At 42.5% G+C, this 16013-nt stretch overlaps 1 protein-coding gene and 1 long non-coding RNA gene across 4 annotated transcripts in view; one reads left to right on the top strand and one right to left on the bottom strand.

Annotated features, from left to right (window-relative positions):
- Nucleotides 1–16013, top strand: part of AcCoAS (acetyl coenzyme A synthase) — a 63146-nt gene that overhangs the window by 36328 nt on the left and 10805 nt on the right. Inside the window, exons 5-10 of one of the 3 annotated variants that reach the window (XM_045759156.2) lie at nt 54–65; nt 3748–3863; nt 6403–6595; nt 8016–8149; nt 11187–11376; nt 13673–13862. In XM_045759156.2, coding sequence (XP_045615112.1) covers nt 54–65; nt 3748–3863; nt 6403–6595; nt 8016–8149; nt 11187–11376; nt 13673–13862 — 835 coding nt within the window. Of the gene's footprint in view, nt 1–53; nt 69–3747; nt 3864–6402; nt 6596–8015; nt 8150–11186; nt 11377–13672; nt 13863–16013 lie in introns of all 3 variants that reach the window. The other 2 variants (XM_045759148.2, XM_045759165.2) reach the window with 2 other exon arrangements.
- The window catches only part of LOC138358835 (uncharacterized), a 30841-nt gene continuing 25005 nt past the window's right edge, over nt 10178–16013 (bottom strand). The window contains exon 2 of the long non-coding RNA XR_011225580.1: nt 10178–11374. This is a non-coding gene — a long non-coding RNA (uncharacterized lncRNA). The remainder of the gene's footprint in view (nt 11375–16013) is intronic.

Here is a 16013-nt window from a genome sequence, read left to right as displayed (position 1 = left end):
TCGACTCCAATATCACCGATATCAACCTATCTTCACTGGTGGGGAACCTGCAGGGCAACTTCAAGGTAGTGGTATAAAATGATCCACGCTATGGTATAGGTGTTGGGCTTTGTATAATAGAGCTATTCTTACGCACTGCCTTTGTCTTTTGTTATTGCACATATTCTGTATTAGAGCACAACTCTCTTTTTTTTCTAACAGAGTATTCTGTATTGTATGAATTGTATATATGATGGTTTCTTTTTAAATATGATACCTTTAAAATTTAAACCTATTCAAATTAGAAAGTATACAATACAGAAGATCCTTTTTTCTTGTGTATTTTGAAGTGGATGTGGAAAAATATGTACAGTACTGTACTGTACTTATAGCTGTATATTGCCAAAATAAAATTAGCTGTCCTATATTCCTGATGTATTTGTTAATTGCTTGTCTTAATGTACATTCTCGACTTTTTTCTGGTTGGCGCTGGTCTGGTCTTTTTCCCGGTTGCTGCTGGGCCGGTTTCTTTCCCGGCTGTTGGTGGTCCAGGATTTTTCCTGGCTGGTGCCGGCCCGGAATTTTTCTCAACTTTCTTAGCTGAGTCAATTTTTGATGCAGAATGTAAATTTAATTTCTACTAAGAAGTTTCTAAATGAGCATAAGTTAATTCACAATAACTGGAGAATTACTCTGTAATTTAAATAGCAAACTACACTCGTTACTCTAGAAATCTTCTATGGGTAAGGACCCATAGCCTCGAAGAAGAAAATACAGAGTATTCAGAGAAGACCTTGTGGATTCTCACTGAACTCTTTAATATTTTCTTCTACTGTCCCTATTTTTGTTTATTTTTTTTATTTTATTACATTACTACAGTTTACAGAAAACACACACACACACATGCCCTTCAAGAAGACCTGGACAAAATAAGTATATGGAGTACCACTTGGCAAATGGAATTTAATGTGAATAAATGCCATGTTATGGAATGTGGAATAGGAGAACATAGACCCCACACAACCTATAAATTATGTGATAAATCTTTAAAGAATTCTGATAAAGAAAGAGATCTAGGGGTGGTTCTAGAGAGAAAACTATCACCTGAGGACCACATAAAGAACGTTGTACGATGAGCCTATGCTACGCTTTCTAACTTCAGAATTGCTTTTAAATACATGGATGGCGAAATACTAAAGAAATTGTTCACGACTTTTGTTAGGCCAAAGCTAGAATATGCAGCGGTTGTGTGGTGTCCCTATCTTAAGAAGCACATCAACAAACTGGAAAAGGTGCAAAGACATGCTACTAAGTGGCTCCCAGAACTGAAGGGCAAGAGCTACGAGGAGAGGTTAGAGGCATTAAATATGCCAAAACTAGAAGACAGAAGGATATTTTTTTGGATCGACATCTCATGCCTAATTTTTTTGATCGACATCTCATGCCTAATACTGTTGTCTTATCATGTGGCATTGGCAGAGCCACTCCAGCTTGCGTTCGGGGTGGATGTGGCTTATGCTCCGTTCTGCAAGTTTTCGCATGCATTTTTTCATCCCCAGCACAAGTTAGATTGCACAAGTTACCCAGACAGTGGTCTGTTTTGATTCGCCAACCTTTCTGGGTCCTTTCCCGGTCGATGACAATTATGACATACAGTGGTAACTCTGTTTAAGAATTTAATTCGTTCCTGGAGACGGTTCGTAACCCAAAAATTCATAAAGTGAAGCGAATTTCCCCATAAGAAATAATGGGAAATGAATTAATCCATTCCTGACTCCCCAAAACTAGAGTAAATTTTAAACCTAATTCACCCAAATCTTCACTACAAAAGTATGTTCAAGTTATTACTTATCCTTACTGATGACTCCTGTTGGCATATGGAAGATGGTGAGGAGGGGGGGAGGAGGATAGGTGTTACTGTTTGGAAGGGAAGTCTCCTTCCATTATAACATCAGGCAGTGAAGATTTCTCTGGAGTGTACTCTCTGGCATGTTTTGCCTGCATACCACTAGGTCCTGGTTGTGGCTCACTGCTTGATTTTCTCACTTTACTCACAAGGAAACGTTCCATTGAAGATTGTTTTTCCCTTCTTTGCAACACTTGTCTGTAGTGAGGCATCACATTGTCATTAAAAAGATCAATGCAACGGCCTACTACAGTTTTATCTAGGTGATTCTTTTCAGCAAAAATTTGCAGTCCTTCCCATACTGCACACATTTTCTTAATTAATGAGGAAGGGACATTCTCTACTACCTTCTCTTCCTCCCCTGAAGATTTGTTGTACTGCCTAGCTAGTTCAACAACACAAGTACCATTTTCATGCTTACGAATAATGATCTCTTGTTTATCCTCAATGGTCATTCTCACTTGTGATTTCTTGCCTTGAACCTTACCACTGGCTTTCTTGAGACCCATGGTGAGATATATAATAACTTTTATGCTCAAATGGCCAAAAATCCGTCAAAAAACTGTAAATTCTTGTGAAGAATTTAGGCAAGATAGTCACTGGGCATGAGGCACTGTAAAAATGAGGTGCGATCACCGTGCCACCGTGAGCTAGGTCGGCTGTACGTGTATCAACAAACTCATGTCCCGATGCAACGTTCGTATCCCAATTCAAATTTTCCGAACAAATCGGGCTTGTAACCCGAAAAGTTCGTAAACGGGGACGTTCGTAAGCCGAGGTACCACTGTACTTTAAATGTACAGTGCTCATAGGCCATTGCTCCCTGCGCCGCTCTGAGGGGGCCTGGTTCTGGCTCATGGTTCTCGGTAGGCATAAAGAGTCTTGTGACTGAACTAACTAATATAGCACATATCAGTTTGAACAGCTTCAGGAAGCCTTTGGGGTTCAGTCAGAAAATGGCATTCCATTACGTTCATCTCGGGTTTTTTCAAGATGGGGAATGATTAATGGAGGCCTAAGGAAGCAAATGTGAGCCCCATGTATATGCAGGACTTTTAAGTCTTAAACGGTTCCCTAATATTTCACGTGATGGGATGCGCAGCTTGGCCTTACTTAGCCACCCCATCACCTGATGGGATGCTTAGCCAAAGGGATAAGGTAAGGGGTTATTCACTGACAGTGATGATTAGTTCCCCTTGCTATCCTCAGGGTTTGTTTCTTTCTCTCAAGCTGATATTTGGTGTTATTTTGCCTAACCATTCTGAGGTATCTTCTCAGTTTTAGATTGATCTCTGATCCTGAAGCACCCCTCACTTTGTAGAGGGAATCAGATTCTAGTCCTGGCTCCCGCCTGGTGAGCATGGGACTCAGAGGCCTGGTGTAATTCAAAGACTGCTATGGCAGTGTGCAGTGACAGCCCACAGTAAAAGGCTGTTGTATTACATTCAAAACTACAGTATTATTATTACTATTATTGTTTTTGTTGAATTTATTTGAATGTATTTTGTGATTGGTATTGTTTTGAACATTGTCTTGGGAATCAAATCAGAGGTCATAATAATTTCTTAGGATATGAGGCTACCCATTCAAATGTTGGCTAGATATAATCTTTATTGTGCTTGAAGACTAAACCCCACACACCAGAAGATGAGGAGACGATGACGCTTTGTCCTGGATCATTATCAAGTCGAGTGTCGTCGTCTCCTCATCTTCTGGTGCGTGTGTGGGGTTTAGTCTTCACATCTTCTGCTAAGTTATTGTGACTCATCGTATGTTTATTGTGCTTATTTTTTACATTAAATGTAAAATGGTAATTTGAAATCCATTTCAGGGATGTTAATAGTGTACTCTTTATATTACAGGTTGGATGGAATTCAGATGTTGATGTATGGTGGCATGAAGCAATAAATAATATGAGCAATGAGTGTCCTCCTGTGTGGGTGGATACAGAAGATCCTCTCTTCATGCTATACACTAGGTTCGTGGCTGTTTGTCTAATGTATCATTTATTGATATGTTTTTAATGTGACCTTCAGAAAATAGAATGTATATTGACAGATATTGGAATCTCCAATATCTTCTAAAGCATCCAAAAATTGTCCTATTATTAATACTGTGATGTAATAGTGATATGATGCAATTCTCTCTTACATTAACCACTACGGCCTGTGTCGCATGGTGCGTGTGCACTTGTGTACATTGGTCTGTCTTCGTTGCTCATACCCCTTGGTTCGGGTACTGGTCTGGTAGCACATTCTTCAGTTTGGTTTGTTGGGACAGGGCCTGCGACTTTGTGGGTTGGTCTTGTCTCTTTCGTTCATGTTTTGCTGCATACCTTCTTCGTTCCTCATCTTCTTGCTTCACTCTTGTCCCTGGCCGCTGGTGCTGGGGCTGTTCTTCTGATCTTTTTCTCGTTCTCTCCTACACACTGTTGTGTGCTTTGTTTGTGCCTTTAGCCTTCCTGTTGCCAGGTTTGGGTTCCTGTTTTCCTGGCTTGCCCTGCCTGTTGGCATTTTCAGGGTCTTGCGGTGTTCCTTCTCTGGAATCTCGCGTCGGACCTGTAGTTTCCGATCTCCAGGCGAGCTCGCTCACGCTGGGGAGTTTTTCTGTTCGGCAGATGTTCCATCTCCTTCCTTGCCAGCTTGGGTTTCCGACTCTGCTTCCTCGGTGGTCGCGCCTGAGATCTTCCTGCGGCTCCGCCTCTTCCTAGGCTCGGATGAACCTTGACGGGACCGGTTAGGTTCTGCCTCAAGTCTCTCGCTTTCAGTTGGTGGTCAGCTGGCTTCGTTGTTGGTGTCCCACCTGCGTGCTACTTCTTGGCGGGGGTATGGGGTATTTTAGCGGTCCTTCCTTTTCCTTCTGTTCCTTCTTAGGTAGCTGCTTTGTTGGCATTGGCTTGGCTTTTCTGGTGGGGGTTTCGGGGCCGTCATCTTGCCGCATACTGTCTCCTCGTTTCATGCGGGCGCTGGAGGAGCTGCTTCAGCTTGCTTTCGGTCTTAGTGTTACATCTGTGCCATTCGTAAGCTGTCTCGTGCGTTGTTTCACCTCCAGCCTACTCATGCGCCGCTTGAGCCGTCCTGATCTTTGGACAGCGTGCTTTTTTTTCTCCTTGATTGGTTGTGACCCCTTCGGTTCGGGTTTGTTTCTCGAAGGCTCTTTTCCTGTTGGCATTTGCCTCTTGGGGTTGGGTCGTTGAGCTTCTTGCTCTCCTCTGGCGCAGGGGTTTTTGCTCCTTCGATTGTGGCAATTGGTTTGTTCGGTTGCAGCTGTCTCCCTCTTTTCTGACACGGGATGAGGCTGCTGCTTTCCGGAGGGGTCCTTGGTTTGTTGGTGCTAGGTTGGTCGGGCCGGGGATGCATCGTGTTTGGTTGCGGCCCTCCGCTGTTATTTGCACGCCACGGCTTCTGTGTCTGGGACACGCTTTGGATTGATCCGGTTCCGTTCTTCCCTGTTAGCGGATGAAGGTCTTCCGGGTCGTCCGCCGTGTTATTGTGGCTAGCCAACCTGTGTTCCTTCCCCGTGCCCCTGGTGTTCATGGGTTTGCTGTTCTTGCTGCCGTCTTGGTGGCATGTCCTAGCTGACATTCGGGCACGGGGCTTTTGGCGGTCGTACAGGGGCCTGGCTGCTTGATATCTCGTGTCATTCCTGGGCCCATTCGGGCCTGTGTCGCCTTGGGTTGGCGGCTACAGCCAGTTGTCTTGACTTTGAGTTGGAGAGTGTGTGGCGACCGCTTCCCGGGTACATCCCTCTTTTTTCCTTTGTGGGTAGTTAGCTCCGGGAATCTTTGCTTTGTTTACACTTTGTGGGTAGTTTTACTCGATTAAGAGGTTGATCTTAGAACCCCATGCTCCTCACTTTTATAATCAAACTATTTTCTGATCATGATGTTGAGTAGGCCTATACAAATCCAGAATCTTGGTACTTTTGTTGCTGTCTCTGTGGTATAAGCACCAATTGACTGAGGAGCTACTGAAGGCCAGCCCAGAAGGGGCAATGTTTCAATATCCAAATTTGATGGAAATTCAGATAATCCAGAACTACAGGAACCATATCAAAGCTCTCAAATTTTACTCTCTTGTATGGAAAGGAGAACTGTCTCTGATAAGATGGGCACATGGAAAATACTGCCATGTGAGATTCCAAACCATTAGAATAAAGTTGCGACATAATGAAGTAAGAGAGAGATGGTAGGAAAAGCCTCTCAAGCATAACCATTCCTGGCTCCTGGGCCACCATGTCCAGTATAGTGGACTAATATATAATATCAAGCTCTGTAGGTTAGATTACACCATGTTTCAAGTTACTGTAAATTAATGGTGTAAATATTGGTGTTCATACTCAACTAAAAAGATTTAATGTAATGCATATTTCAGGACTAGTGGATACTGAACAGTACAGTATACATTTTATATATTTTTATTATTCATGAAACTTCCCAGGTGATTTAAATGATAGCTTACTACTGAATTCAAAGAAATATCCATATCTTAAATATAATGTTATTTTTCATAAAACAGTGGGAGTACGGGCAAGCCCAAAGGAGTGTTGCACACTGTTGGTGGGTACATGTTGTATGTTGCCACAACTTTCAAGTACACTTTTGACTACCACCCGGAAGACGTCTATTTCTGCACAGCTGACATTGGGTGGATCACCGGTCACTCGTACGTTACCTATGGACCCATGTTGAATAATGCCACGTCAGTCTTGGTAAGTACACTTTTGGATTAATATATATTTTTAGCTAGTATAATGTTTCTCTCATCATCAGTCAGTTTTTACATAGCGTGCATTCTCAAGCCTGTATTCTCTTCAACCTTTTTTGTTTGCCTCTCATCTTCCTGTCTTGTGTTTTTAATTTATTTGTCCTCCTTTTTTCCCCCCTTTTATCCACTTCTTCCCATATTCTCCATTTTGCTACCTTTCTCTTCTCCTCCTCCCTGTCCTCCATCTGTGAGAGGGTTTAAGAGAGAAGCTTTACTCCCCTTCCAAAGGGGAGTAAAGAGAGGAGGGGGACTCCCCTTCCAAACAGTAACACCTCTCCTCCTCCCCCCCCCTCCTCACCATCTTCCCTACGCCAACAGGAGTCATCAGCAAGGGTAAGTAATAACTTGAACATACTTTTGTAGTGTAGATTTGGATGAATTAGGTATAAAATTTAGTTTGAAGTAAAGTTTTTGGGTAATCGGGAACGGATTAATTCATTTCCCATTATTTCTTATGGGGAAATTAGCTTCAGTTTACGAATTTTCGGGTTACGATCTTTCTCCAGGAATGGATTAAATTCTTAATCCGAGATACCCCTGTATCTTGAAATGTATTTTGAGATGATTTCGGGGCTTAGTGTCCCCGCGGCCCGGTCCTCGACCAGGCCTCCACTCCCAGGAAGCAGCCTGTAGCAACTGTCTAGCTCCCAGGTACCTATTTACTGCTAGGTAACAGGGGCATCAGGGTGAAAGAAACATTTTTGCCCATTTGTCTCGGCCTCTACCGGGGATTGAACCCGGAACCTCAGGACTACGAATCCGAAGCTCTGTCCACCCAGCTGTCAGGCGCCCATGTACATGTTTTTGTGCCTTCGTCGTATATTTCACAAAGCTTGGCATACATCTTATTTACATCGTTGCCTAACAAGAAGTCTTACCAGTCAAATTCATTAAAGAACTGTGTAAGTTCTCCATAATGTCCTCCCCTGAAATCAAGTTTTTTCAACTGCTTAATTTTCCTCATTCTATTCTAGATTATAACACATTACATACTTTATTTCTAAAAGGACATGGTGAATACTGTTGTGTGATGATTTATAATGCAATCCCTTTATGTAAAAATGGAGTTAGAGAAGATCCTGTAAACTATAGACTAGTATTCCTGACCAGTGTACAGTACTAGACCAGTCGACAAGGTAAGTTGATCAGATTTGTATGTAAAATTATAACGTGATAATCAACCAAACATCTTTACCTATCTTTCTGTTGACCCCATCTCTAATGGTTTCCTCTTACCCTCTCTATACCTTATTTCTCCTTTTAACCCAAACAGGAGTAAACATACCTACATAATTGTAAATAAATTATGATCTACATAATTGTAAATACAACTATATATTTATGATATTGTGTTCTTTCTACAGTTTGAGGGGGTGCCCACTTACCCACACACTGGCCGCTTCTGGGAAATCATTGAAAAGTACAAGGTAACCAAGTTCTACACTGCTCCCACTGCTATTCGAACACTTATGAAGTTTGGTGATGAGCCTTTGAAAAAGTTAGTTGGTAATTTATTTACAATATTTGTATTATGCAATGTTTAATGATAGAATGACAATTGTCATTCACTTATTGTATCCGGTATCGTACTGTAAAAAAAAAAAAAGCATGTGTCAAGTACTAACATTAAACACAGTTATGGTGGTTTAGATCTCTCGGGAAGATTTTACATTGTGTTTTTAAAATTTCAATAAGACAGTGGCTTTTTGGCTGTTGAAAGCATTCATCTATTTTTGTCCTTTTCTGGGGAAGGCCCCCCCCCCCCCTGATGGTTTGGTGAAGTTACCTTGGTGAGATTGCTCCTAGCTAATAAGTCACATCAGTCGCATGCATTCTGTTTGGCTTACCTGGAGAAGCAGATCCAGAAACTAGACCACCCCTCACAATCGTGCAGAGAGCAAATGACATTGCCCCACTCCACCAGGAAAGCATCCAGAAAAGTCTAAAAATCATTACAGGCAAATGTAAGGTTCACAGAAATAAAGCCTTGAAACTGCCAAACAACTCCCCAAATAATTCAAAACATGATCGAAATATTCATAACTAATTTATCTCGAACCTGTTAGTACCTGTACTGATAACCATCTCCAGGCAACCCTGAACCCCCCCCCCCCCCTTGCTCACCTTCCCAGTTCAGTGCTCTCACTGATATGGCGCTATGTGTACCACTGTAGTGCTTCTGCGCCACCATCAGGAGTTCCAGGTCTCCATGCTTCTAAGCTAAATATTGGTGATCTTTGGACTTAGTCTTTCAGGCTCCATTTGCTTGTGTATGCATTTCAAGTTTTGGCATTTATTTCATGACCATATTTTCCACTTTGCGTACTGTGTGGAAGCAAAGCATGTTTGATGCTTTGGACTGCATGAGCTTAGGGTTTCCTTTCCTGGGCATCCACTGATGCTTTCCTTGCTCTGACAGTTACTTCTCTGGTGTGTTTGGTTGTTCACCCTTTTGAGTGCCAGGCCACCAGGGTGGAGGCCTTACCTCAGACATTTGAAGAATCTTTGTCTTCCTTTGTTTAGGCCCATGATTGGGACTTAACTTTTTGATATAGTTTGGGTGCACTGGGGGTTTATATGCTTGTATATATTAAATATTGACCATATGATATTGAACTACCTACCTATGAACTACACTGTTCAGAGCTGATTTTGTTACTGCATGAGGTGATTGTTGTTACAGTGAGCATCCCCAGTTCCTGGGTGTCCAGTTTGGCTTGCAACCTTCAGTCCTTGCCAATTGCCCCATCTGTGGTGTTTTGGCATGCTTATTTATTTATTTTGTGACGTGATCTGGAATAGAGCAGTAATTATTCTGGCTGGTGTTGTGCCAAATGCACATTAATAAAAAAAGAGAAAATAAAATAAAATAAAGCTGCTTGGGTTCTCTACAGTGTATCAATTGCGGGCAAAAAACAAAGAGAATAAAAGCTTTAAACATTTAACATAACGAAAAATGACTTTAATTTTACACAAAACGATAAATAACAATTAATAAAAACAAAACCCTTATCCACTTGGCTTAAACACAATCAAAAGAGAAATATATACATGTGAATTTTACATTAATGATAAAAGTGTAAGTAATATTTTATAGTAATAATAAACACACATAGCACAATATTTGTGCTGTGTGTGTGTACCGTCACCCGTGGGGAAGGATAGATGCTGAAGCAATGAGCACCAGAAGGGTAATCTGCTGAGATGAACGCTGGTAAGCCCTTATGTACAGGGTGTGACATCATTTTGGCGCGAATTCTGGAGCTGGAGACCAGAAGCCGGCAAGATAAATACAATTCACAATAGTTTGGCGTCGGGAGTGCTGGCTAGATGGCAGGTGTGCTGTCTCTCGTGGAAGATAGGTTGGAGGGAGGGATGGGGGGGGGGGAAGATACGTGTCTAGACAAAACTTATGGCACATATTGTTATTGTTGATGTTGAGTCTTGATGTTGGAGCATGCAGATACGTTTGTGATAAGGAACAGGCAGAATCTACGGCTATGTAGGAGATAACTTTAACAATGTATTTATTTATTTAATTTATTTAGTGTATGCAAAAGTACATAAATACATAGGATAAGAAGATTGCATGAATCATGAGTAGAGCAGGTACAGTGCCCAAAGCCACTAATATACAGAGCATTTTGGGCATAAAATGGAAAACCTAAGACAAAACTAAATGAGATCAAAAGCAATACAGAATTTAAGTAGATCAATATAAAATGACAATTATTACCCGACGATTGGAACAGCAAAAATATCAACAGAACATATTAATTTTAGAACATAAACAGAAGGAAACAATTCCTTACTAATTTTTTAATGGTAGATAACAGTTATCAGAAGTACAGGTTCAGTAATTAAACTTCAATAACAGGAAAACATAGGTTGACATTTAAGAAGTAGTGTATGTTACATGGAATTTATCAGGTAGTTCTTAGTTTCTCTTTTTAAACTGGATGAGAGAAGGACAGTCTTTAATGTGATTAGGAGGTCATTCCACATTTTGCCATCCTTATTTGCAGAGCATTTCTGGGGGGAGCTTCTTCGGCTCCCCAGAGCTATCCGGGCTGATGGCGTTTTCCAGGGCCATTGCTCCCTGAAACCTCTCTGAAGGGGCCAGGTTCTGGCGCTGGTCCCTGGTAGGTCTGAATTCCATAGCTAATGTCCCGGTACAATATAACATACATTAGCCCGATAAGTTCCAGGGAGCCTCCAGGGCTCACCCAGAAAATGGCGTTTCATTACATTCAACGCTTTTTTTTTTTATTTTGCTAACCCTTTTTAAAGTTAAAAAGTTTATCTCTTTTGTCCACTTGTTATTCATTTATTAAAAAAACTAAATTGTGCCACATGTAATTGGTAACAATGCAATGTTAAGAATTGAATAACTATCTTAACAAACAATAATAACTTGTCCTGTCGACTCCCTCAAACTGCATTGCAAACCCCTATAGGTCTGCAACCATAGATTAGGAGCATATGTATATTGCATCCATGTATACGCATATTAACAATTTGTACGCCATGACCAGGTATGACATCTCAAGTCTGTCAGTGCTGGGAAGTGTTGGGGAGCCTATTAATCCAGAGGCTTGGCTGTGGTACTACAGAGTGGTTGGTGACAGTAATGTTTCTGTTGTTGACACATTCTGGCAGACGGAGACAGGGGGCCATGTGCTCACTCCTCTACCAGGTGCTACACCCACCAAACCAGGATCAGCTGTAAGTAATCAGACAGAAATATAACAAGAATATATAATTTTGTTTCCCTCATTAAGTAGATTTTGCACTAGCAATTTCCATACTTAATCCAGAATAATCTACATTGCTATTATTATTATTACTACCATGTTCCCCCACTTTCATGAGATTTACAAGCATCATGCTAAAATGTTCTGCATCTTAGTAGCATTATAAAAATTACCTTTTTACCTATGTATCACCATACATAGGTGTATTACCATACATGTATGTATTACCCTATACATGTATGTATTACACCATACCTGTATGTATTACCTATGTATAATTACCTGTATCATGTTTTAAATGTACATTATAAATACATATTTTATAATTATTATAAATATCTGAATAGTAGCAAATCAGTATACTGTACTGTAGGCATAAAATTGAGTGTTGAGCAGAATAAAGTGCTCTTTTCTGAGCTTTTCTTGGTGAAGCCTCGTCGGCTCCCTGGTTGCTCTCACGTTGTTCGGCCTGCTGAAATGGAGGAATACAGAGAACATATACGGCACGTATAGACGCGATAAAGCACCTAAATTATTGGGATCGTCTCAAAGCTCTCCAAATGTACTCACTAGAAAGGAGACGAGAGAGATACCAAATAATATACACATGGAAAATACTGGAAGGCCAGGTCCTTAATCTACACAGTAAAATGACCAACTGTATTAGAGTGAATGATATGAAAAAAAATGCAGAATAGAACCAGTGAAGAGCAGAGGTGCCATAGGCACAATCAGAAAACACTGTATAAACATCAGAGGTCTGCGGCTGTTAAACGTCCTCCCAGCGACTATAAGAAATATTGCCGGAATAACTGCGTACATCTTCAAGAGAAAACTAGATTGTTTTCTAAAAGACGTTCCGGACCAACCAGGCTGTGGTGGGTATGTGGGCCTGCGGGCCACTCCAAGCAACAGCCTGGTGGACCAAACTCTCACAAGTCAAGCCTGGCCTCGGGCCGGGCTTGGGGAGTAGAAGAACTCCCAGAACCCCATCAAGCAGGCCTCTATGGGCACATTGTTCGGCCTCTATGGGCACGTTGTTCGACCTTTATGGGCACGTTGTCGAGGCTGATATGTAACCATTAGCTTTCTGGCATGAGTCAAAGTACATGGAGTTCTTGCCTACTGAGGACCACGAGCCAGAACCTGGGCCCCCTCAGAGAGGCATGAGGAGTAATGGCCACTAGAAACCCCCGTGTGGTTGGGAGCATTCTACGTCTGCCATTGACCGGGTCTGGCACCCAGAAAGATAGGCGCCCCCAAAACAAACCCCTATTCTGGTGTAAATATTGCTACTGAAAGCCGAACGAGTAGACAGAACTCCCCAACGAAAATTAGCAAACGAGCATGATGTCATCAAGTTGCCGCTCCCCTGTTTACGCAAACCCCTGTCTACTGTTTAGGTCATAGGGACCCATACATGGGGGTGGGAGTTGCTTCGACTTTGGTTCTGTTTACCCCTCCTTATCCTTCTCCTTCAGTGGTTCACTCTGTCCCCTCTCCCCCTCGCTGCTGGCTCTGAAACGTCCCCAGCACCTGGGTGTCCTGCATAGTGTCCCCAGCACCTGGGGTTACTATGCAGGACACCAAGGCACTGGGGACACCATGCAGGACACCCAGGTGCTGGGGACACTGTGCAGGACACCCAGGTACTAGGGACACTATGCAGTACCTAAATATAAGCCATCACAGCCTGGGGTTATATGGTTGTGAAGACCAACCTCGGCACACTGAAGGGAAGCCCACAAACCACCAGTGCGCTTTATCAACCAAAGCCGCACCCGACCCGAGTTAAGACAAAAAATTGGTGAGGTGGCAAAATGTCACTATTCTCTGCAGCTCTGTGAGGGAAGAGGGGGGAGGGGATGCCAGATTTGGCTGTGGTTCCTGATAAGCCTAAAGAACTATACAGCTGATGTGACCTGGTAGATGGGAACCATCTTAATATAACATCATGCAGTCACTGGGTCTGCACCAGAAGTTAGCATTTCATTACATTCAAAGCTAATTTTACTCTGGTTTATAATAATTCATCATTGCATTTCTTACTCTCATGGAGTGGTGAGGCACCAAACAAAAATATGAAACAATATATAGTTATAAAAGTTGGTCATAGGTTTTAGAAAATTACACTTAAACTTTGATTACAGTGTATCATCCACAATGATTTAAATGAAGATAATATATTGTTCTCTTAATTATAAAAAGTTTACATGATACATTTGACATTTTGATTTTCTTTGCCATGAATATTTTTCCCGTTTCAGACTTTTCCATTCTTTGGAGTTGATGTGGCCTTGTTAGATGAAGAGGGTAGAGAAATAAAGGGGGTTGGAGAAGGCTACTTGGTGTTCAGCCGACCCTGGCCTGGTATCATGCGCACTGTCTATGGTAACCATGAACGTTTTGAGACTACCTATTTCAAGAAATTCCCCGGCTTCTACTGCACTGGGGATGGTAAATATTTGCTTCTCCTTTACCAGTATTCCTAACAAGAGTGGGAGGTGAATGTTTGAATATGTGCAAAGTAGGAAGAGCAGGGATGGGTCAGACAGCTTTTGGTGAAATATATAGCATGAAATTAGAATGACTACTCATATAAGCTGAACATAGCATTAATTTATAGTAATTTGCAAAGTCTATGACTTACAAGGAACATAAAGTATAAAGGTGTAGTTGCAAGGAATATATTGAAAAGAAAATTGCTTTAAAGTTTAAGACTACTGTATTTCAATCTACATTGATAATATATATACATTAAATAAATGAAATGCCGATTTTAATTCTGAACTTTTCTTTAAGACTTTAACGTCAAAGAATATATTCAGCCAGAGGTGTATTCTGTGTGTCTATACGTGCACTGAAGCACCTTTAGTCATGACTTATGTTTAGTCTTAAACTACTGTATATGGTCTCGTAGCCTGGTGGATAGCGCGCAGGACTCGTAATTCTGTGGCGCGGGTTCGATTCTCGCACGAGGCAGAAACAAATGGGCAAAGTTTCTTTCACCCTGAATGCCCCTGTTACCTAGCAGTAAATAGGTACCTGGGAGTTAGTCAGCTGTCACGGGCTGCTTCCTGGGGGTGGAGGCCTGGTCGAGGACTGGGCCGCGGGGACACTAAAGCCCCGAAATCATCTCAAGATAACCTCAAGATGGTTGGTTAATAAGCTATCTTGTCTTGAGGTTATCTTGAGATGATTTCGGAGCTTAGTGTCCCCACTGCCCGGTCCTCGACCAGGCCTCCTTTTTGTTACACACCCCCCGGGTTTTGGTTTTCTCAGTTGCAGCAATCTAGGTTGTATGCCCAGTTGGATGGCCTGGAGCTGCCCCAGTTGGTTTTTAGCGACCCAGAATTGGAGGTGTTTGTGAACTCTACCTTGGCTTCATTCACACATCATTTTCCTTCCCCTTCGAGCATGGTTCACCCTTCCTCTGTTCCTCCTACCCTGCTCCCAGCCCCAAGACATATGAGGGTTTCTGGGTCGGGGCAGGATTTGGCTTTAGATGTGGTTCGGGTGGCTCTGGGGGTTACCCTTTTCAAATCAGGCACTGAGGCAGTTGAGCTGGTTTGTCCTTCTGAGCTTTTTGGGTTCTCCTTTCTGCTAGCCCCTCCTTTCTTTGATGCCTCTCCCTTGGAATTTGATTTTCTGGTTCTGCCTCGGGACCCTCTTCTGCAGCTTCCAGTACTTGGGGGCTCAGATTTGGGCCTTTGGGTCCTGTTTGACTCTATGTAGATCCTGATTCCTTCCAAGGAGAGTCTTCTTATAGAGCCGAGTGCTGCCAGATGTGCACCAGGTTTGTGTAATTACCTAAGTGCAGTTGCAGGATGAGATGAGTGTTAACTTGTTCCAACCATCTACCACTTTGCAAAAGTGAACCTTCTAACTTTTTTTGTCAGCTTTGTTTGAACCCATCTTAAACATTTTTGGCAGCAGTGGGATTCAAACCAATGCCTCCTTAGAGACTGGAGCCTAAATGCAGCGACTTAGAGCACTCTGCCTCGTTACACTGGTTGCCTGGTTGGCTGACCCTGGGACCCACTGCTGTTATCAGGTGGTGAGCAAGTTCATGTAGGTAGCAATTTTTTCTGTCGTAACTATTTTTACAGGGTTACATATTTCTTAAAAGCAGTTGATTGTTTCGAAGCATTTGCGCTTTCTGGTGGGTGTTTTGCTCAGTTTTGTGATCCCCAGGCTTCCCCATACCAGTACTTCTTTCATGGGGCCAAATTCTGGTGCCGGTCATGGTGCTAGTCCTGGTCCCCAGGTGACACTCGTGGGTCACACTCCTGGTGTGTGCCTCAAAGAGCGAAACAGGAGAAATAATATAAAGGCTAGGTATGTGACTGCCATCAATTAAAAATATAAGTATTACTGAAGGTAATACAGGGTAATAAGGCTACGGGGGCCTCGTAGCCTGGTGGATAGCGTGCAGGACTCGTAATTCTGTGCCGCGGGTTCGATTCCCGCACGAGGCAGAAACAAATGGGCAAAAGTTTCTTTCACCCTGAATGCCCCTGTTACCTAGCAGTAAATAGGTACCTGGGAGTTAGTCAGCTGGCTTCCTGGGGGTGGAGGCCTGGTCGAGGACCGGGCCGCGGGGACACT

Source organism: Procambarus clarkii, chromosome 86 (genome assembly GCF_040958095.1).
Source record: "Procambarus clarkii isolate CNS0578487 chromosome 86, FALCON_Pclarkii_2.0, whole genome shotgun sequence".
NCBI classification, from domain to species: domain Eukaryota; kingdom Metazoa; phylum Arthropoda; class Malacostraca; order Decapoda; family Cambaridae; genus Procambarus; species Procambarus clarkii.
The sequence above is the reverse complement of the archived record's forward strand: the minus strand, read 5'-3'. Positions and strand labels throughout refer to the sequence as shown.